Source organism: Amphibalanus amphitrite, unplaced genomic scaffold, assembly GCF_019059575.1.
Source record: "Amphibalanus amphitrite isolate SeventyFive unplaced genomic scaffold, NRLGWU_Aamphi_draft 001692F_arrow, whole genome shotgun sequence".
Taxonomy (NCBI): Eukaryota; Metazoa; Arthropoda; class Thecostraca; order Balanomorpha; family Balanidae; genus Amphibalanus; species Amphibalanus amphitrite.
The window spans coordinates 24,058-47,018 of NW_024883185.1; the positions used below are offsets into that span (position 1 = coordinate 24,058).

A 22,961-nucleotide genomic window follows, 5' to 3' on the forward strand; every position below is an offset into this window, starting at 1 on the left:
ATTTTAAAGTTCTATTTCATATAACAAGCTGCTTAAGAGCTTAGATAAAATAATAATTTTTTTAGTAAAATTTAAAATGAAAAACAGCTTATAGAGCAAAGAAAAAGCATGAAAAATGAGAATTGAGTGTAAAAGAAGCTACTCGTACTCATTCGTTATAGGTACTTGCTACTCTCTCTAATCCGCCAGCCATTTCACTTATGCGTGTCCGAGCTTGTGTTTGTTGGATATTGAAGTGGAAAACGTTTCACGCCTACGTGAACGTCCTTTTGCCATTTTATTGCCATCTGATTATCCACAAACTGCGTTGATCATTTTCCCGTTGTACGGAGGCATGCCTGCGTTGATAATCTTAAGCAAATGGCGTGTTTTAATGGGCGCCTCAGACTACCTGGGAAAGCCATAATTGTCGTGTTTTACGAGAAACGGAATCAACAGGGATAAGGTGAGCTCACATTTGATATTTTAAAATAAGTTTTTAAAAGTGACATTGCCAATTAGTGTCTGGACAAAATTTCGTCAGACACTTTTCGGCTATTAGTAAGCCTGTCGTCCCAGGAAGATGCCAGATTGTGACAACGAAGATATATAGACCAAAACAAACCTAACCTGACCTGACCTAACCTAACCTAACCTAACCTAACCTAACCTACAAACCTACAATGTACAAAAACTATAAACCTACAACCTACCCTACAAACCTACAACGGTATCTGGCATCTTCCTGGGACTTGGACGCCAGGCTTAATTATATCCTTATTGTTTGCAGATTTCCATTAACTTTTTTCATCACATTTTTTCATCTGCACATTTTCTGTCTGCATTTTTTTTCATCCAGAAATGGTCTATATATTTTTCTGTCTGTACATGTTTTCATCCCAAGTTTTTTAATGTAATAAATTTTGTGTGTGCACTCACTGTATAACCACTGTTATAACTTCAAGGTTGAGTGAAGATGTACTACAATGCTATCTAACTGTGACTTGGGAGGCAAATGACATCATAATAATACTGTGGGCAAAGCAGTGCAGTGCCGCAGGCAATGCCTTAGGAAAGATTACAGGCAATGGTAATTGGGCCTTCTGCCTGAAGCTCAATGCGCATAACCTAAAATATGTAACTTACCTTTGATTGCAGTCTATTCATGCAAGAAGCCTTTTCTCTATCCCTCAGTAGGCAAAAATCAGTGGGGAAGGTTTGGTTATGTTGTAACCATTCTGCTCTTTGTGTATTCTCCATCCCACCTAATGTTTCTCTTTAAACTATTCTTCATTTTTTACGGGTTTGGACAAAGAAATATCCAGGGTAGTATTTCCCCCCAAAAAATGTAGACAAAAGATGTCTGGATGAAAAAAATGCACAAACAATATATGGACAAAAATTGTCCGGACAAAAATGTCTATACTAAAAAATATTGAAAAAAGCACTGATAAAAAATGGGAGAATAACCCGCGCACCGACGGGGGTCTGCGCCAACTTCGCACCGACGGGGGGGGGGGGCGGATGACCGCCCCCCCTGAGATCTCGAAAACGAAGCAAGATAGCGACAAGCGGTAAACGGCATCGGATACGCACGGCCAAGATCTACAATTTTTACCAAGGTCATTTTCAGGTCAGGTCAAAGATAACGTCACAGGGGTCGAAAAAGTCAAAATGGCGGTGCTAGATATGGAGAGTTTTTCTCGAATAACTTTCGAATTAGTCAAGATAGGAACAAACTAAGGGCATCATCGTGATCCTCTCGTCAATCCGCATCGAATGATATATATGTTGACCTCGAAAGGTCAAGGTCAAAGGTTGACCTCAGGTCACGTGACCTCGAGGTCATCATGTATATCATTCGATGCGTCTTGACGAGCTGAACACAATGAGACCATCCACGCGTCTGTATCTTGTTCCTGTACGGAGTTATTGGCCAAAAACCTTTGGTGACCTTTGATGACGTCACATGACCTCACAGCTGCCCAACAGCAAAACAGACCTCAAGGTAGTGAAGGTTGATCGTATATGAAGTCATGTATGGTAATGGGGCCATTCCGACCCGTTTTAGTGGTAAAAACAGGGAGTTGATTTTTCCCCCATTGACTTATAATGGGGAGGTCGCGAAATTGACCTGACCTTAGGTCACCGATATCAAAATTCCGAGATATACAAATTGTAGGTACTAATAACCTAATAATATCCTGCGACTTTCAAAGGCCTCCGACATCTACTGTAGCTCTGGCACGGTGACAAAGTTGCAAAAAAGTGACTTGAGGTTGGGTCATTCAAAGTGACCTGGTGACCTGACCTTAAAAGGTAGGAGGTTCAAACTTGCACACCATGTGTAAAATTGATGAGGTTATAGTCATACCAAATTTCGCGGCGCTACGCGCCGCGGTTTTCCCGCTATTCGCGAAAAACCTCAGGGGGGGCGGATATCCGCCCCCCCCCCCGACGGTGCGCGGGATAAATCCCAGGCCACTGGCCAGGGATCACGTAACAGCAATATATGAACTTTTTCATGATGCATGTGTAGTGGTACCTACCTATGTTTTATCGACCAGGGTAGGGAACATAGCTTCACAATTATGACATACCTTACCTACCTTATCTTCAAGGTGTATGGGTAAAGAAGGCCTGCTATCTAATGAGAGCCTGAGGTTCTCGCACTCATCGAGCTAGTGAGGATGTACATTGGGGAAGGGGATGTCATACATGTTGTTATTTGACATGACAATATTATTTCAGTTGGGCACACTGTGGTATCCATGGTTCATTTGTCAAAATGTTTTCATTTATGGAATGTTATTAAAAAAATGGAAATACTGAAAACCCATTATTCCAAAACTGGAAATGCTCTGTTTCAATTTTTGGAAATGCAACATGCACTTTGACCTTCAGCAATTGGTGAGAGCTAAGCTGCTCAGTTCCACATCAAACAAAGCTCACCATTCAAAAGAGCGCAATTCGTTAAGTATTCCCCAAGTTAAAAGGGAAAATTGGCTGTTATGGGACTTTTACTGGTTAACTATTTTCCAGACTTTATGCAAACAAAGCAAAGTTATTTCAGACAGGCACATTATTGCATTTTTGGTGAACCATACCACATGAATGATACAAAATTTAATAACCATTGGAAACTTTGATCTTTCTTATTCATGTTTCCAGACATATTCATCATTTTGTTATGGTTTCTGAAAATGAACCCTAAACAGTGTGTGGGTGACAATTAGGGTAGACCGGGGCAAGTCGCCCCGCCGAGGTAAAACGCCTCACCGATGTTTCTCGGAACTGGCAGGGTTCTGGGGAAACATCATCTCTTCTATAAAACGTGCACTATATGATCATTATATGAGCAGACTGGAAAGAAATTGTGATGACTCTTTCGGGAGATATAGCCAAAAATGTGTTTTTTGAGTGATTTTTATGTTTTGTTGTCAGATTATGAATCATGGCGTTCTTTTATGGTCCACATTAGGTTAACGACTTTTATGTATTTTGAACAACTATTGTCTAACGCTTATCATGCCGGGTTGGTTCGTGTTAAATTATGTCTTACTGGAGTGCAAGGCGTTGTTCTCTGACCGAACTACGTGATGGGGTAAAACGCCCCAGTAGGTCGCGGGGCAAAAAGCCCCTGGGGCGTTTTACCTCTTGTGTTGTTGGGGCTACCCACTTTCTAATGTTCGGTAGCTGGCGAACAGTAAGTTTCTGTGCCTTTATGTGTATTTTTCTCAGCAACTGGATGGCAAAGGAAGTATTTTGTTAACATTTGCATTGGAATAATTTATTATTTGGTCTTATGAGGTAGGTGAAAAACCTGCTCATACAACAGTGTCATATGCTGAGCACCTGACAGGATGGAATGTGCTAACTTCAGTGCCGTGCCTCCAGAGGTCTAACGGACCTCTCACATAGGATTTAGCCAACTACCATGTTAAATCTTTAATCTAAGGTATGGGGCTACTTGCCCCAGGCCGTGGGGCGTTTTGGCCTGGGGTTGGGGCAAAATGCCCCATTTGCAGTTGCTTCACAAATCACTTCCTAGCTTGGAGTCCGATCATAAGTGAATCAATTTGAGGGGTGCAATTTAAAGTAAAATGTCCAAAGAACGCATTGAGCACAAATTTGGCCTTTCAGGTGATGTGGGACAAAATTTATGTAGCAAAATAAATTATCTGGGGCGTCTTGCCCCAGGCTACCCTACGATCACACACACCAGGAAACATAATCCATTTTCTTCAAAATTAGAGGATCTTTCTAGGGAGTATGACCCACCTTCCCCCATGCAAGTTTTCATACTAAGTTTCTGGATCTGCCAACACACATATAGGTACTGACTACTGTACCTATTGTGTTTACCTGCGCTACCAAAATCACTTTGCTTGGCTACCCAGCACTGCTGATATTTTTCTGAATTGCCATATTTTGCGACCTGAATATGTTGTGCTGAACCCTTTCCCCTTATGACAGGCTTGGAATTTATCATATTTAGCCATTTACTTGCTTGTAGCTTACCAGTTCTACCCAAACTATCTAACTATGCCTGCTACTTTTCCTAATTGTTTGTCAAAAGAACTCTGGGCCTAAATATCCATGGTGGGTGTCATATGACATTGACACTCACTTTGAGAGAATCGTTTCATGAGAGAAACGCCATATCTATGGAACAGTGGCGCAGCCAGGGGGGGGGGGGAAGGGGAAGGTGAAAGGGGTGAGATCTCACCCCCGTCTCTTATCCTAGGGGCCCATCGTCGATTTGAACTGTAAAGTTATGCAGCCTGACAACAATTTATTTATAAACAAAAAATCATTTTGTCAGGTTTCGTAAGGCCCGTCATATGACTGAAAAACAGTTATCCGGCCTGATAGGCCCCTTTTAGGATTTATAGTCCCATTATAAATTTAAGAGGGTATAGCCAAGGCCCGAAAGAACCAATCCAAGGCCCAGGATGGCCCGTTCCAGAGCATGAGAGGGCCCATCTCAGGCCTGAGAGGGCCCATTTCAGGCCTGAGAGGGCCCATTTCAGGCCTGAGGGGGCCGGCCCATTTCAAGCTTGAGAGGACCCATTTCAGGCCTGAGAGGAACCCATTTCAGGTCTACGAGGGGCCATTTCAGACCTGAGAGGGCCCAGTTGCGACATGAGAGGGACCATTTCCGGGCTAGGAGGGTCCATTTCAGGTCTGAGAAGACCCATCTTAGGCCCAGGGGCGCAGCCAGAACTCTGGCGAGGGGGATGAGAGACGTTCGCGATGGGCCCCATAGCAAAGTGGGCCCCCTGAACCAAATTGGCCCCCTTACCAACAACGAGAACAGTTGCTGTTATGCCGAAATTCTCGGAAAATCTCAAAGCAATTTAAATAATCACTGAATATGAATGTCTCATTTTAAACTTGTCAGTTAAAAAAAACTTGTCTCATTTTATCTCAACTAAACTTGTCTCATTTTATCAGGTCAGATCAGATCTGACCTGACCATATCAGGGCATGGTATTAGCAATCAGGATTGTGATACGCCCTTTCAGACCCAGACCAGGCACGGACCCTCCCACACATAGGATGGTCCTCACTCCTCTCATGCCTGGGATGAGCCTTCTCAGGCCTGACTGGGCCCTCTGAGACCTGCAATGGCCCCTGTCAGGCCTAAAATGGACACTCTTAAACCTCAAACAGGTCCTCTAGGGCCTGACATGGGCCCTCTCAGGCCTAAAATGGGCCCTCACATGCCTGAAAGGGGCCCTCTCAGGCCTGAAATAGGCCCTCTCGGGACTGAAATGGACCCTATCAAGCCTGCAATGGACCCATTAGGCCTGAAGTGGGCCCTCTCGAATATAAAATTGGCGTTCTCAGACCTGCAATGGCCTCTATCATGTCGAAAATGGGCCCTCTCATACCACAGCTGGGTCCTCTCAGGTCTGAAATTGCCCCTTTTAGGCCTGAATGGCCTCCCCCTCCGGCTTGAAAGGGGCCCCAGGCCACAGACAGGCCTTCTAGCGTCTGAAATGGGCCCTCTTAAGCTTGAAATGGGCCCTCTCAGGCCTAACTATGGAAGGAAGGCTGTTTCACATGTTGGCACGTTTAACTCAAACCGAAAGTCGAAAGTTATCACTGGAAGTCGGGAAGCACACGGATAATTTGCCTGACAGGTTGAGGCGCCATTCTGGAATGGCACGGTCGACATTAGAGTTCAGAAAGAGGTCACACGCAGCCTGCAGGTCAAGGTTGGTTCGAGCCAATGTCATGTAATTTCAGGGTCGGTGTAAATTTGATAAACACTAAGGTGCTTAAAGCTTTGTTGCCCTCCGCAGTTTTTGTTCGAGTCATTAGTGGGCTTCTAAATAAGCAAAACATGATTGCAGTATTTAGCAATCAACCCTCGCCCGTATGGGTGTTTCGCCAGCTTCTAACGTAAGTGGGGGGGGGGGGGGGGAGGTTCCTTTGGAATATCCCTTGCCGTTCAGCCCCTGATCGAGCTAGATATTTGCAGAGAAAACTAGCGTGCTGTCCGTGACGAGAGGAAGCCGATGATACCCAATTTTTAGGCGTTGACCTTCCATGTCAGGTCAATGACCCAAAACCGGAAAAGAGACCTGCAAGAGTTTCGTAAAGTGAGGTCATGTTTTTTTTTTTTTTTTGGTTGTTGCTAATCACGCGTCACATATTAGTTTTGATCACAAATGATGTCGATGCATTTAGGCCAGGCTGGGTCATGTCAGGTCAACCAGGAGAATTATAAATGAGCTCCTGGTGCTGTTTCTACCTTTGACACATGTATCTCTTGTCTGTTACAGTTTGTCGCTTGCATCGCACATTCTAACGGAACACACGATGGATGATTCCGGCGAAGAGTTGCGTTTGGAGCTGGAAGAGGACCCTGTGGAGCCGGCAGCTGATAGCTCTGATGGTCCGGTTGGGGACCCTTCCGTGAACCATGACGGTGCTGAAGCGGAGCGTGATGGACCACCTGCGGACCATGATGGCCCGTCAGACCATGGTGATGGTCCATCAGAAAGCGGTGATGGTCCTTCAGACCGCGGTAATGGCACGTTAGCGAATGATGACGGTCTTCCAAGCGACGTGGAAGATCCGTCTAACCACGGTGATGGTTCGACCGTAGACCGTGACCACCCGTCGGACAAGTGTGACGATCCGTCGGGTGAATGTGTGAACTCGACCGGGGACGATAAAGGTCCGTCAGACAGTTGTGATGGCTCGTCCGGAGACGATAAGGACCTGTCGAACCAGGATATCGTCACGCCTACTAACCCTGGCCACAATGACGACTCGCCCAGAGATTGTGAGGACCCGTCTGGTGACAGCGAGCCTGAGAAGTCTGATGGCCCGACGGACCAAGGTGACGGCTCGTCGGATGATCATGACAACATCACGAAGAATATTGATGGTTCGTCTGCTGACCATGGTGGCTCGTCGAGGAATATTGATGATTCGTCTGCCGACTGCGACGGCCCGTCTACTAGCGATGACGGCCCACATGACGCGGTTGAATGTCTGGAGAGTGCCGAAGCGGCCGACACCGCTGAAGTGGCTGAAGAGGTGCGGTTACGACGACTCACGTGTGCTCCACCGCCTGATTCCGAGGCGGCCGATGAAGAACGACGTCGACGTGAGGCGGCTGCTTTGACTGAGGCGTTGCAAGAGGGTGTTTCGGTCCATTCTGTGGCGAAGAAGTATGGCATGCCGCGCAGCACGTTGTATGGTCGAGTGGAGCGTTACAGGTATCTGCAGAATCAGTTGGCTAAGTCGGCGGCCGAGAATCCCCCACCCACACCTGTGGAGGACAAACCAATTCGGTCGTCCAGTCGCCGCAGCTCGAGGTCCATGAGCTCCTCCGACACGGCCAGCCCCCGAACGCCCCGTCGTTCCAGGGCTCAGCCGCTGGCTGCTGATTCATCAACTTCCGCTCAACCATCACTTAGCGTACGACCGGCTGCCGCTGTGCCCAACAGTAGCGCTCAGCGTCCAAAGAAGAAAGAGTACCCTAGCTCATGGCCGGATCTCGCGGTACTCATCAGCCGACGACTCGCAGTGTCTCTCGATGAGGTAGAAGCCTACGATCGCGCCATCGTCAGCGTTCTTGCCGGCCGAGCGAGCGCGGAAGAGGCAGCCGCTGAGGTCGGTTGCTCTCCAATGTGGATCGTGGCTCAAACAAAGCGCTACCGTCGCGAACCTAGCCGGTTCCAGTTCCGTCGGCGATTTTCGGGCGCGGATAGCTGCTACCTTCCCGATTCCGCCACCACAGATACCGATCAACCATTTTCGGATGCGGACAGTGATGACTCGGGCGGTGGACCGTGGCACGGTTTTCCATTGGAGGTGAAGCTCGCGTGTGAGGCGGACGCACCGGCCGATGGAGGGGTTGAGCCGCTGCCCCTGCTTGATGCCCTCGTTGCCCGTGGGTCTGTGCATGGTTGGGGCGTCAGTGATGGCTCGGATACCCCTCGAGAGGCTGAATGTGGGAAGAGACAGTCGGACGATCAACCAGGTAGCTCATCGCCCTGTCCGTCACCGGTGCAGGATCGGATAGGCGGGTCCGCAACTGAACCGAGGGTGGGCGAAACGACAGGGCCCGGCGATGGTAAGACCGATCAGCACGAGGACACTGCACCTGAGAGTCCATTACAGCCTGCTGGGAGTCCTGTGCCGCCGGTGGAAAGTCTGTCGCCTGTTGAGAGTCCTGCGTCTGCTGAGAGTCCGACACGCGCTGACAGTCCAACGCATGTTGAAAGCACATCTTCTGCTGACAACTCGCCTGAGTGCTCGTCGGCAGCTGCCGAGAACAATGCAACTGTCGCTAGTCCACGTCCTGCCGAGAAATCATCTCATCACTCATCTCCATTTGATAACAGTTCATCTGCTGATAAACCACTGCCTCAAGAGAGCTTACAAAGGTCTATTGGAAGCCCATCACCGCCCACTGAGCTTGTCGACAGCTCGAGGGCATCTTCTGCGCCCAAAGAAAGCCCACGAGCGTCTCCTGAGCCTTATGAGAGCCCACGGGCGTCTGCTGAGCCTCTTGAGAGCCCACGGGCGTCTCCTGAGCCTCTTGAGAGCCGACAAGCGTCTGATGAACCTTTTAAAGGACTCCTTCCAGCTGATGAGCCTGCTGAGGAGCTTTCGTCACCTGCCGAGCCCGGTGAGAGTTCTCAAGATTCTACGGAGCCTGTTAAACCTGCTGAAATCTCTCGCGCGACTGCTGAGGCCACTGAGAGTCCCGAGGCTACTGCCAAAGACGTCGAGAGTCAGCAGGCTTGCACTGAGCTCAGCGAGAATCCACAGGTGGCTGAACAGACTAGTGAGTCTGCCGAGGGTCATCAAGCAGTTGAGTCGGCCAAGTCCACTGAAAGTCCACCGCAACCGACAGAGTCTGTCGGGAGCCGTCCTGACTCAGTCGGTGGCGCTGGTGACAATGGGTCTTTAACCAGCCCCACTGGCAGTCAATCTGACGCAAGTGGCACGCCAGAGAGGAGAACCACGAGAAGTCGAAAGCGAGCCGAATCAGAGCGAAGCAGCGGCCGTCGAGACCGTTCCGACGAGTCAGATGGACGGTCACAGGATAGAAAGAAGAAGAAAAAGAAGAAACATCACTCGTCGGATCGTGAAGATGGCAGTCGGCGGCGTTCGAAGGATAGGAAAAAGAAGAAAAAGAAACGACGAAGCTCATCACATGAGAAGGAGAGACAAGGACGATCTCGTCACAAGAAGCATCGAGATCATGAAAGTGTGGACGAGCTCATTCTGAAGACGAAGAGAAGGGAAAGTCTTAGGCTGGCAAAGGAAAAGCAGTCTCGACAGACTGAACTACAGCAGTCTCGTCCTGTGGAACCTGAAAGCAAAGACGATCAAGCCGCCAAGAAAACGCCTGTTGCTGACAGCAATGTCCGAGGTACTAGCAACACAGTACCAGCCATGAGTTCCCCGAAAACCGACAAAGAGAAGGCAGAGAGTGAGCCAGTTGCCGTAATTGACAAGTCGGCCGCAGAAGTCGTAGAGAACGAAGAGGCGGATGTGGATGGAAATTTGGAGGATAACCAGTCGCCAGCCAAACCCAGCGCTGGGTCTCCTCACAAGAGCAATGCGGATGAAGTTGGCAAGTTGATTAAAGGAGCCGTGGAGAGCGAAGAGGCGGCTAAAGATAAAGCTTTGGAGGATAACCTCTCGCCAGCGGAACCCAGCGCTGACTCTCCCGAGGAGAGCAAAGAGAATGAGAGTGAGAGTGTCGCATCAACTGCAAATGATGGCGGGCAAGGGCCTCCCGCAGAAGCTTTACAGGACAAGACACAACCTTCTAAAAATGGTGTCAGCGGAGAAGAGGCAGCGCCTCTCACGAAAGAAGAAGAGGCTACGCTGTTTGCCGATAGTGGCGCAACCGCTACAAGCAGTGAAGAGCCGCTACCTGTCACTAAGCATGACGAAGCTCTGTATGCGTGGCTGATCGGTCACATGGGCTCCAAGAAGGCGGCTGAGAAGTTTCACGTGTGTCGAAAACACCTGCGTGGCCGGCGAGATACGATGACAAGGGATCAGCGCATTAGTTTCCTGAAACGAATGCGCGACTTCTATCAGGTAAGAGACGCCGGGAAGACGAAAACACCAGCCGCAGCGCCTGCCCAGCGTTCACGACCACCCTCCACCCGACCATCCAAGCCGCGCCCATCGTTCGGTGAGGCCCTCATGCTTCCAGAGACTGCGATGATTTCCCCTCCTCGGCGCCGTGCCGAGACCGATTCGCCTCAGCCTAGCGGGGACCCAGCATCTCGACTACTCTCTGAGGCAGAAGTATGCGTCGTGTTGGACGAACTGCGCGCAGGCCAGAGTACAACTGCTATCACGGGACGCTATAAGATCACCCGAAACTGGCTGACGCGATTCTCTGATGAGTACGCCGCCGGTCGTAGTGATAAGGATATCTACCAACTTTATGTGCGCACGGCCTCCGCGCGTACAGATCAAGATAACATCGCACGGGCTGTGGCGCTCGTCCTCAAGGGTCACAGCGTCAAGAAGATCGCTCGACAGAGTAACCTTGGCGTTAACGTCCTAAACTATCACATCAAGAAGCATCGAGAGCGTCAGGCTGCTACGGGAGGCGCGGGAGATCAAGCTAAGCCAACTGGCGAGGTAGCTGCAGCAGCAGGGGCACCAGAGGCTCGTCCCGAGCGTTTGACAAAGACAGCACTTCGTCACTTGATTCGGAAGCTGATGGATTGTGCTGAGACTGATGTCAGCGGTAAGGCGGAGCTTGAATCACAGCTGGCTTTGCCTCAGCGTCATGTGAACCGCCTCCTTCAGATGGCTAGTCGTAAAGGCACCGCGCCGGCAGCTGTGTTTTCCCTGTACTGTCGACTTTGGCGTGAGGCGGGTGACGAAAAAGCAACAACTACATCAAGTCGAAAGGACAGCCTTGCGGCCAGCGTTCTAGCCCATGGACCTGGGGGTGACGGTCCTGGAGCCGTGAAGGATGGACCATCAGGTTCTAAGGATGAACCAGTAGCTGAAAGCGGGTCAGCTACTAAGGATGCACCAGCAACGGATGCAAACAAACCAGCATCAAAGAAGGACGAACCAGCAGTGAAGGACGACAGTGGCGATCCCGGAGCAGCCATTGCACCAGCAGACGGAACGCCAAGTGGCGACACCCCTGGCCGCTCACGACGACAGCGTCGACCTCCCAAACACCTGGAAGGGTACCTCGACGTAGCGGTGCCATCTCCCGAACGGCCCGCAGCCCCAGCCGAGCCGGCTGTAGCCGATCTTTGTGCCCGTGCAGAGTCTGCGGCACGTGCGGCGTTTGCCGTTGAGCGAGGCGTGTGTCTGCCGTCAGAGGCGCCCGCCCGATTCAAAGTGACTCCCGAAGAGCTGGCGGAGGCTTCGCGAGCTCTCGGAAACATGCCTGTGATCAAGAAGAAGTTGAACACCCTGGGGATGCGCCGTGCGGTGGCTGCGGTCCTCAGGGGACATACCCAGCAGTGGGCGGTCAGCATGTGCAAGGTGAGTGACAGCTACGGAAGCCCTGATCATCTGGGTGGTGACGGGTAGATGGGCATTCCTATTACCGTGTTTCTGGTGATGATGGAAAAGATTTGAGTGCTGGCTTCGGCTTTACATTCAAAAGGGTTATAGATACATTTTTGCTTGTCTTTTTTGTCATTAATTCCTTTTTCACTCCGGTTGATCGTTCCAATTATGGGTAGACCTGTTTTGTAATTGTCATTATATGATTTTTTATAAACTGATAAAACCGTGATGTATTATTGAGACGATACAAATGTACATAAATAGCATGATTTTGAGTACGGGAGAGCCCCAATCACAAGCAAACAGCAAGTGTTTTGTAATGGCCTCCGACTTGCCTTGTCCCCTTTATCGGGCTAGCTGACTATGTGTGCTCCATGGCAATCGCAACTCACCTGCCAGCCCAGAGTACTCAAGGTACAACACTAACCACTGCTCATTTGCCGCCAGGTTACACCGATGGGACTCTGGAAGACCCTGAAACGTCTCCGTCAGGCCGGTCTCATCGGTCAGCACATCGGCAAGCGTCGCTTCATCGGTGGCGACTCGGAGCCGGCGCCTTCGAAGGACGACTCAGCTGACGGAACGGCGGATGAGACGTCACAAGAGGCGCCTATGGAAGATGCGTCTTCTGCCGCAACGGCAGACGATTCCGATGATAGTGACACCGAACAGCAGGCGTCTGATGACGAAGTGCCAATGGGGGACAGCCTCGACCTGTCGAACTTGGAGCCCAACATGCTTGCGGCAGTAAAGGCCGTTCTCAGCGGCGATTCCAAAGCATTGGCGGCCAAGAAGTACCGTGTTGAACGGAAGGACCTCATCGAAACCCTCCGTAAGCGGGCGGTCACGCCGATTGGAGTTCTAGGTTCAAGTGAGTTTCAATTGCGCGTGGATGGGTCTGCGTCATTATCCCAGCCAGTGAGGGAAGCGATCAATGCGGTGACCTCTGGGAAGATGTCCCGTGCGGCGGCCGCAGCGCACTATGGTGTCTCGGTGAAATACCTCTACAATCTAATTATAAACAAGAAAAAGAAGAGACAGCCAACCCGTGAGACGCTACCGTTGAAGACTGCTGCCGATTCCCGCCTGGATCGCATTCGTGCGGCGCTGGCCGAGGCTCGGAAGGGTAAAGAATCCAGAGCTGCCATTGCCAAGAAGTACGGCATGAGCTACTTTACGTTCTACTATTACTGGAAGCGGCAACAGGAGGGCAAACCGCTACCGTCAAGTTCCAGACTACGATCAACGAAGGCGACTGTACCGGACCGTCCTCCGCCTGCGACGCCTCCGTCTGAACAGCCAGCCTCGCCTGCCGTCGACCCGAGTAGCATCTCGGACGTGATGCGGAAAGCCATCGGCTCAGTAATCCTGGGGAAGATGTGTGTGAAGGCTGCGTCGACGCTACACCGAGTACCATTTGGTCAACTGAAGTCACTGTGCCAGAGCATGACTGCGCGCTACGACAGTAAAGGTGCCTTGGTGGTCGAGGCTGCCAGCGAGGTACCACCGCCACAGTCGACATCAGTAGCAGCCTCCCCGGCGCAACCGCAGGCTCCGACGTCACCGGCGCCATCCCCGGCAGGTGCGGGAGTAAGTGTGGACGAAGCGAGTCTGCTTAGGCTGAAACCGAACATGCAGGCCGCAGTGCGTGCTGTCTTGTCCGGTGAGTCGCGTATCGAAGCTGCTTATAAGCATCATGTAAACCGCACCAGTCTCGGACAACACTTGCTGAAAATGGGTGTGCGGTGTCGAACGTTGTCCCACACACCGACGCGTGGGCCGGAGGCCAGCCGACAACAGTCCAAAGAATCAGAAACTGGCTCGGGGGCTAAGGAGGTCGCCAAGACGGCAAAGACTGAACCTCAAACAGAGCCAGAGACGAACCCACAGGCTGGCCAACCGGCGGGCACTGAGCCGGCGAAATCGGGATCGAACCCATCGACTGTCGAAGAGAAGCGACTCGCCGGGCTGAAGCCGCAAATGGCGGCAGCGGTACGTGCAGTGCTGGCCGGTTCATCGCGAGAGGAAGCAGCCGAAGCGCACGGAGTCTACTCAGGAAAACTACTTCGGGTGCTGCGCTGCCGCGATCTGATCACGCCGGCCGTCTCTAAACTGACGTTGACCCGCACTCCCGCCGGTTACCAAGTGAGCCGTGCGGTGGCGACGGGCAGCAGCGGTAAGGACGGCCTGCCGCTTCGTGAGGCAGTGGAACGCGTGCTTCTTTTGGGTGAACAAGCCAAGGATGTTGCGAGTTCAGAGTCGCTGGATGCGAAGCTGTTGGAAAAGCACTGCCTTCGTCGACCGGCGCCGGAGCCACACTTCCACGCCGTGCGGGACGAGATTCCTGTGATGTATGCAGCGATGGCTCTGTGTGACCAAGGTTGGGATATCAACACCGACAGTCTGCGATGGATGTTCGAACAGTTCCTCGAGAAGTCGGGCCAGTCTGTGCCTCCGGCAGACTCCGACTGGCTCAGTCTCGAGACTTTGTACTGTCGCTGGCCTGAAGTGCGCGATCAAATCTGTACTGATCCAGGCAAGCCCACTGCCGAATTCGAAGCCGCATTCCTTCAGGCTCTCCACACTGTCTGTGACGAATTAGAGCTGAAACTCGGCGAGGTGGTGCTACACGACGCGGAGAGCGCACGACGACGACGTACACGAGAGGTACTCCCTCTACCTGTAGCAGCAGAGCCACCGCCTGGTCACATCTGGGACAACCGAAATGGTACCTGGATACTGGAGAAAGACGGAAAGCAGCAGGCGTTCTTCGAAGTGGATACAATTCTGGCGAGGCGAGAGGCGGCGACTGAGGGCGGCCAGCCAGAATACCTCATCAGATGGAAGGGCTACACCGAGTGAGTATGAATAGTCATGCACACTGTTCACTGCCGAGGTTATGGTTCCAATTGGATTTAACGTAAATGTAGTTCTTCAATGTGAGCTCTTGTTATTTCATAGCCTGCATTCCACTGAGATACTTAGTCAAGAGTTACAGATGGTGCCACCCAACTTTTGTATTTGTGTACCAAGCTGCAGGCGAGGACAGTTTAAAAGCCTCTTCACTTCTCGACCCTTAAAGGTCTTTTTAAACAGCAACGTAACTGGCTTTGAATATTCATTTCCTACGATGGCCATTCAAGTTCTCGGGTGCTATATGGAGTGTTGACGCGATGTTTACTGTCGAGAATACTACTTGCTGATTTCGCGGACTTCTGAAGCTAGCCTGCCATCGAACTTTTAACACGACTCACTTGGAAGTGTGACCCCTCAGTTGTAAGAACAGCGGAATTTACCTTCGCCCGCACCGTCCATTCACAGCGCATGGAACACCTGGGAGCCCGAGGGCAACCTCGAGTGTACCGACACGCTGGCGGCCTTCCAGCGTCGCTGGGACACGGTAGCGGAGGAGGAGCGCCGGCGGATCATAGCCGAGTTCAGCCCCGTGGCTCCCGCCCCTGGCCTCGCCCCGGCGGCGGCAGCCGCAACGCCGGCAGGACAGCAGCGGAAAGGGCGCCCGCCAAAAATGTAAGCATCGGTTGCAATTTGGTGTGTCCTAGGGGGTCTGTGCTGTCTGTTTTTTTGACTGTCGGTTTTGAGAGGTGACATTGGCTGTGGTCTTTTGGTGTGATTCGAGGCTTGTCTATCCGTCTTCTACCGGGAACTTAGTTTTTGGAATGAATTGTTTGGCTCGGTTCCGTGAATGGCTGCGCTCGATGAGTACATGAATTTGCAGCCCGTCTTAATTCACATTCATATAGCATATGATCTAGTTCTACGGTGCAGTTAGACTCTTTATAATAATTGTCCTAATATGTGCCAATCAGCTCGTTTCTCTGCCGTAAGATGCTGCTTTCTGAGCTCCTCATAACGTATCATTGTCTGAATCGTCTTTTACCGTGCGACACCATGTCAGTGTCTAATTTGCACAGACCGTGTCAGTTTCAGTGTCAGTGCCCCCCTCTCGTGTTGGTATCAGAGCTTCTGAGTGTTCCATTTTTCAGACTTTTTGGTGGCAAATCACACCTAATGGGGAAAATATTTTCATCCCTAAGATATGAATGACCGACTTTACTTCATCTCTGAAAACAGTTTCATGTATTTCCAACAGCCAGTTTACATGTCATTTGACAGTTGATGCACCCACGGCCACATCCTTGTGTTTCACAGGCCCTGTCAAGATTCTGACATGAAATCCTGGTTTATCAGTTGGCATACAAATTGGCATTACACCATTTTGCAAATATACTTCGGTTATTTATTTCCTTTTTTTCTCATCCTAGGATTTTTTTTTCTTCATCGGCACACCCAACCAAAATCCTATTTTAGAACACTAGAGCTTCATCATTATCGCCATATCAATGCCAGTGTCATTAATGCATTTCATCTGATCCATTCTCGCTCTGTCACAGAGGACAGCAAACGCTGGATTCCATGGCCGCAGCTCGACAAGGCAAGGCAGAGAAGAGCGCCTCAAAACTCCGAGTGCGCACAGATCTGATGTCTTCGACCTCCTCACCTGCCACTGCCTCACCCGCCACCGCTGCTACGCGTGCTGCCACGCCTACAGCTACGCCAAGCGCTGCCTCCACGGAATCAGTCGAGCCGTCGCCGTCTGCTGATGAAACTCGATCGCGACGCTCAACCAAAGCACGTGCCAATGCGCTGTTCAAGCAGTGGCTGGTGTCACCGAAGCTGGCCACGAAAAAGGCGGTGCAAGAGTCGCTCGCTGATACTCCGCCAGCAGCCGGTACGTACTTCTGGGTTGTCGGCGTTATATGCCTTGGGCTTATCATCTTTAGCTTGAACTGAGTTATTGGGTCGAAAGTTAGAGGCACGTATACTCGTAAAGCTCGGTTAGCACGTTAGTGGTGCTTTATTATATGATCTAGCCAAGTGTGAGAATGCCTACCCAATGACTTGCATCAACAGCATGGTATTTAATTTGGTAAAATTAAATTTGTCCAGACTCGTCTAGTTGCAGCCGAATGTTCTTCCTCTTTGCTTTGTATGATTTCTCCATGTGCGCTCTGGAAATCTCCAGATGGACTGCGACTCACCGTCCATCTGTACTGCGTCCGACTGATCCGGTTGTTTCTTCCCACAGGTGTGGACGACAGACCACCTCCCGGGATCCCAGCAACTCCTTCGCCATCAGTCAGCACCAAGACGAGCGCTAGCACAAGCGCTAGTGCCACTAGCGCCACCAAGGGCCGATATCGTCCAAACCTCAGCGTCTCGCGCGCCCTCTCAGGCAGTTCCAGGGGCGGTCAGCGGCGCATTGACGAGTTTGTCAGGCGTGGCAGCAGCGGCGGCGCTCGGCTGGGCCGGGCCCCTTCGCCACCGCCACCACCGCCGCCACAGAAAGTGCCGAAGGTGACACCGCCTTCGGCTTCCGCTTCTGAAGACAGCGAGAAAGGCAGACCGGAGCGGCGAAGCTCGACAGAGTGCAGCCGACCGCCACCGGTACCGGTTGAAAAGGAGATCATTGATAGCGAGACAGAACGACTGAGGAAGCTGGATGAAGAGCTGAGGCTGTTAGATGAAGAGGAGGCAGCTGCTGGGGTTGGCGCGGAGCCGGTGGATGATGGAGCTGTAGATGGGGACACTGACGAGGGAGAGGATGAGACTGACTCGGGAGAGACTGCTGAGACTGTCTCGAAAGATCCTGAGGAAGCGAGTGTGTCGAAGCGAGCAGACGTGGAAGAAAGGGTTGAGACAATAACTGGAGAAAGTGCGAATGATAAAGACAATAGAGATAGGAGATCGAGTAGAAGGGTATCTGAGAGTGAATCTAGGACCTCAAAAGAGGCAGACAAGAGAAGAATCTCAGGGAACGTTGAAAGGGTGGAAAAGGAGAAGGTGGTGGAGAAAGACGGGGACCAAGAAAAGTCGGAAACTGATTCTACCGCTGCAACGGGATCCGAGACCAAGAGGCGAACCAGAAGAGACAGCGAGAGAGAAAGGCGAGCTTCGATTGACGCGAGGAACGAAAGGAGGATCTCAAGAAGCGTTGAAAGTGAGAAAGTATCTTCAGAGGGCGCTGAAAGCAAAGGAGATGATTCTACCAAAGATGATAAGGACAGGAAGCCCTCAGCGGAAGCGGGAAAGAAAAGGAAGGCTTCAGAGGATAATGAGAAAGTGGTTCCGGAGGAGGTCAGAGGCAAAAGAAGAGCTTCAAGAGAAGTTCTGAGCGAAAGGAGAGTTTCAGTAGACCTCGAGAATAGCAAGAAGGCTGATAAGGAACTCGAGAGGAAAGAAGTTTCAAAGAAAGTTGAGATTGAACGAAAGGTCTCAAAGAAGCCCGAAGTCTCAGGGAAGACGGAGAAGGAAGCAGTGGGCGAGAAAGGTCCGGCGAAGGACACGAGTAACAAAGAAAGTGACACAGTTAAAACCAAGGATGTTGCGACGCCTCCACTGAAAGACAAACCCGTGCCCGACTCGATCCCGACGCCTTCAGCCGCCTCGGTGACAGTCCAACAGCCCGTGGTGGTGATAAAACGTGGCAGAGGTCGGCCTCCAAAATCTCCAGAGAAGCGGGCTCTTCAGGAGGCAAGGCTGGCCGCTCTAGCCGCATCTCCTGCGGCGGTAAACCGACCCAAACCAGCTCGTCTTTCCCTACCGCTGGACGACGATGTACCGCTTTCCAAGCGACGTCGACCGTCCGGAGCTGACGAACCCCAGACCCCAACACCTGACTCAGCGGTCGGGAAACGTCAACGCAAGGTGCCGAAACGTTTCCTCGACGGCGAGACTTTACTCTGGGGAGAGACCCCGCTATCTTTGATGGCGAGCCATCCAACCGACGACGGCGTGGACCCTTCGCCAGCTGCCAGTCGTCCGTCTAAGCCATCCCCGGCCTCGCAGCCAGCAGCGTCCAAACCAGCGCCTCGCCCGGCGGCGGCGGAGCCCGATTCTCCACGCCCCATCACCTTCGAGCCTCCGAGCAAGCGGAAACCGATCGTTTTCGTGTCTCCGATCAGGAAAGACGGCAGCACACCAGCGTCAGCAAGCGTTGGCTCGACCGCTCGCAGACTCGATCTGGATAGCTCGCAGGCTGGTCAAGCCACAAAACGTAAAATCATCATCCGGACGGTGGGTAAGCCGTTCAACAAGCCAGCACCAAAGGCACCGTCTCCTGACCCACCGATGATGATTCTGGACGAAAGTGCGGATGTGGTCATCGAAGATGGGCCGGTGATAATCGACGAATCTGGTCAGCTGGTTCCGGCCCGTTCGGTTCCCGCTCCTGAACCGACGCCTCCACCGCCAGCTCCGGCTCCCGTCAAGACTGTGGTCGTAACCGTCCCGCCGCCAACCCCCACGACACCCGCACCCGACGTGCCTGTGAAAAGGCGACGTGGTCGGCCGCCGAAAATTCGCCTACCTGATGGATCGACTCCTGTCTCTTCGCCTTCTGCCGCTAAAACACCGGCGGCCAGTCTGCCTCCTGGCAAAACGCCCCCGCCGGGCAAGAAGCGTGGAAGAAAGCCAAAGCCGAAACCTGAACCCGAGCCGGAGCCTGTACCTGAGGAAGTGGAAGAGCCCGAAGAGGTCACCCTGGATCTCAGTTCGCTGGTGGACCCGCTGGCTGGAGCAGATCTGGACGCTGATGTCGGCTATTTTGACGTCAATGGACAGTTTGTTGAGAGGAGTCCCGTGAAGGCGGACTGGTCGGCCGGCGGAGCGCAGTTCGGACTGGACGCGGCGGCCGGTGGTGATCCAGGTGAGTTCAAAGAACTGGGATTGTGTGGTGAGGGACTTGGGTTGTGGGATATAGTGTCTTATGTGTCGGTTGGCCAGTTGGTTTGTCTGATTTGTATGTACTTTGGTTTGTGAAACGGTCCATTGTCTGTCTGTTGGAAGAGCGATTGGACTTTTGCGTGGGTCAGCTATTTATCTGCTTTTTGAAAATAAGTCGAACTGTTGTCTCGTTTTTCTTTCTTAAATCGTTTGGACTTTCATTGATACGTATTTGCGGGAGTTGGTATGCTTGTCTGTCTGTTTTTCTTTCAGGTCTGTCTCCAGCAGGTCATTCGTTGACAATCGACACGTTTCTGGAGTACGCCGTTCTCGGTGTAAAGTAAAACTAATGATAATCTACCCGACGTTGATACGTAATTATGAACCCAACATCTGCATAGGGTTCGAACTCAACGCTGTAAGCTACAGATTCGTCGGTAGGTATTCGCCAGAATGTTCTATGAATACCCGCAGGCCATAAATGTGAGTAGTGCAGCTTTCCCTCCTTCGTCCAATAAATTTTTGCTGGATTTTTCGACTGACGTGCTGATGCTTTTCGCAGGTGTCCTGGACAGTTCGCTGGTACTAGTTCACCCGGACCCCCAGCTGGACGGACTTTGTATAGGCGGTGAGGCAATCTAGGCCCACTGCATCAAAGAGCAGCTGACGGAGGCGCAGACCTTGCGCTTCCGATAACGTCGTCAGAGCCGCTGGCAAGAAGACTGACGCCAGAAAACTCGCCGGCATGGACTACTGGCCGGTGGATCTAGCGTCAGGCACTTCTAGCCGAGTGAGATGGAGGCCAGAGACACTACTATCTCGCAGATACTGTTGTCATATACTACTGGCCCTTGGAGGGTGACGTTTGAGACGTCTTACATAAAGAAAGCTGCCGTACTGGAGCCTGTACAAAAGTTTGCGCTCGACGCAGAGTGTAGACTAACGTTGACCTGTATCACTGAAATCAGTGGGTGTGAGGTCGGGGTGGGGAGGGAGGGAGGGGCTGGGGGTAATTTGCGCGTGTGACTGTGACGAGGCTGTAGACCTATGCATTAGTCGTGCGCCGCCACGTTAGGCGGCTTCTTGTAGTCGTTTAAGCAGTGTCGCTGGCGACCGTGCAGCCTCCCATTCGTATGCTATTTTTGTGTCCTGCGGTCGAGATGCATTTGGTGAAACTGAGCAGTATTTCATTATGGAACTACCTGTCTGTCTGCGCTGATCACTGCTGTTGTATAGCGGCGCTCACTGTCGTTTCGCTGTAGCGATAATACACACAGTGCACTTGTTTTTAACCGTCTTCGGTTTGTGCTGACAGTTCGGTATTGCCGCTATAGGTGTCGCTATCGTTGCCGGTATTGACAACTGTTTCGTCTGCTCCGAAGGTCCGCAATGATCGCACCGGAGCCTGGCGACAGTGCGGTAATCGGCAGAGGTGCCACGAAAAGCTGGAAAAGGAATAGTTTCGGACGTTGTTTTCTTCGCCAGGATTCTGGTACTTGTAAGGATCCCCACTGCTGCGTGTTTGCGAAAGTGTGTCTGAAAAGAGCCGATCATTGGATGGATGGATCATTGGATGGTCTGCAGGACTGGTCCCGCAGGGGGTTGGCTATCGCTTGAGATGTTTCGAAAGTCGGCCCTCAGCCTCGCGGCGGCCCCGGTCTCGGCCAGCAAGAAGAGTCGTTCCCCCTTGGCCCCGGCTTGCCATGTGGTCGATGGCGACCTAATCGGATTACGGATGAACAGGCGATACTTTTGTTGGTTTTCGTTGTTCTTTTGTTATCCAAGAGCATTTTCGCTAGGCTAGGCGAACCACCAATACCGCAGGACGACTGGATCCTGGAGGTTGAGCTCCCCACCATGCGGAGCCAGACGCGGTGGCTGGGCAACACGCCTCTTTGGTCAGGCGTTCTGGAACTTAAGGACGCTCAGTGTTGCGTCGTTTTTTACTGGGAGCCATTCTCAGTCGTGCTGGAGGCGGCGATGGAAACGTCTCTTTGGCGGACTTTGGGCATTTGTCCTCGCCTTCCGGCGGTGGGGCTGATCCGCCGCTGCCCCTGGTGGTGACTCCGCAAGGCGTTACGGGAGGAGCCGGTATTCAACTCATCGGGTTGACGAGACATTCCTGCTCCCCTTCGGAGGGTGCCGCTAATTTCGAACAGTCAGATCGGTCACGGTCGTCCTAGGGCCTAGGCATTCTAGTGCCAGTGCCTACAAGGCCTAGAACTAGAACCTTGTAGCCAGTGGCTACAAGGCTCAGCGACTGAGCTGGCGCAGACGAATCCCTTCTCATGGATGCTGTTCCTAACTTCCGTTTCTCCGCTCCAACTGCGGGTCAGAGTGTTCAGACCAATCATTCGGCTTCGCCGGATTCTCGCTCCTCGAACTTCAAATTATTTACTCCATCAAGGCTGCCAGAAACATGTCGCTCAAAGAGACCCGGGAGGTGGAAATGCCAAAGTCACTCGAAGACCTCGTATGCCTAGGATGCAATAAACTCTTCCGCCACCTTCCAGATGAGTGTAGCACGGCTCGTGCAGCTGCTCAAGCGATTCGGCCTGACCGTTGTAGCCACTGATGACTCAGCGGATCCCTCGGCGCCTTGTGCGCCGCCGAGTGACACAGAGCAGGCTGCTCAGGAGTCAGTGTGGGGTCCACTAGCAGCCCCGCCCAGCGGAGAAGGAGATGGGTGGGCGGGGGTCCATCGCCGACAGGGTGGTCGGCGCCCCCCGGCGACGGGTATAAGCCACGGGGACACCCACTTCGTTCCGCCCCCGACCGCCTACTTAGCTTTGAGTCAGTTTTTTCTTCGATGACAAAAAGTCTACGATCGGGGAGAGACCAGAGACAAGCAAAAACGGCAAACAGACTTCCGAAAGGCGATACGCATGAGCATTGTTTTTTTTTTTTTTTTTTGTCGGATGAGTTGAAAAGCGGGGAAATCCCGATATATCTGCCTAAATAGTAAATTCAGAAGGAGCGGGCAAGGAGAGGAACTAATTCAATTGTACGAAGGCAGTTGCTTATGAAAAAGGTACAAGAAAGTAAAAACAGCTTTAGTCGAAGAATTAGAAAAAAGAAGTTCAAGTCACTGATTTTAATTGTAAATTGAAATCATGCTTGGCCGGTTCACTGCATGTATTGTGTAATGTGTACACAGCACACAGTACCTACACAGCGCTGGTCCGACGTCTCGCCCGTAG

General features: G+C 51.8%; 1 protein-coding gene across 1 annotated transcript; it reads left to right on the forward strand.

Annotated features, from left to right (window-relative positions):
* The first annotated feature begins 156 nt into the window (after positions 1-156).
* LOC122374670 lies at positions 157-21,053 on the forward strand. The gene is made up of 7 exons (XM_043353556.1): positions 157-445; positions 6,774-11,991; positions 12,466-14,876; positions 15,340-15,546; positions 16,431-16,768; positions 17,126-19,744; positions 20,324-21,053. The coding sequence occupies exons 2-7, from the start codon at positions 6,811-6,813 to the stop codon at positions 20,401-20,403; spliced, it is 10,836 nt and encodes a 3,611-aa protein (XP_043209491.1). The 5' UTR covers positions 157-445; positions 6,774-6,810; the 3' UTR covers positions 20,404-21,053.
* Positions 21,054-22,961: the final 1,908 nt, after the last annotated feature.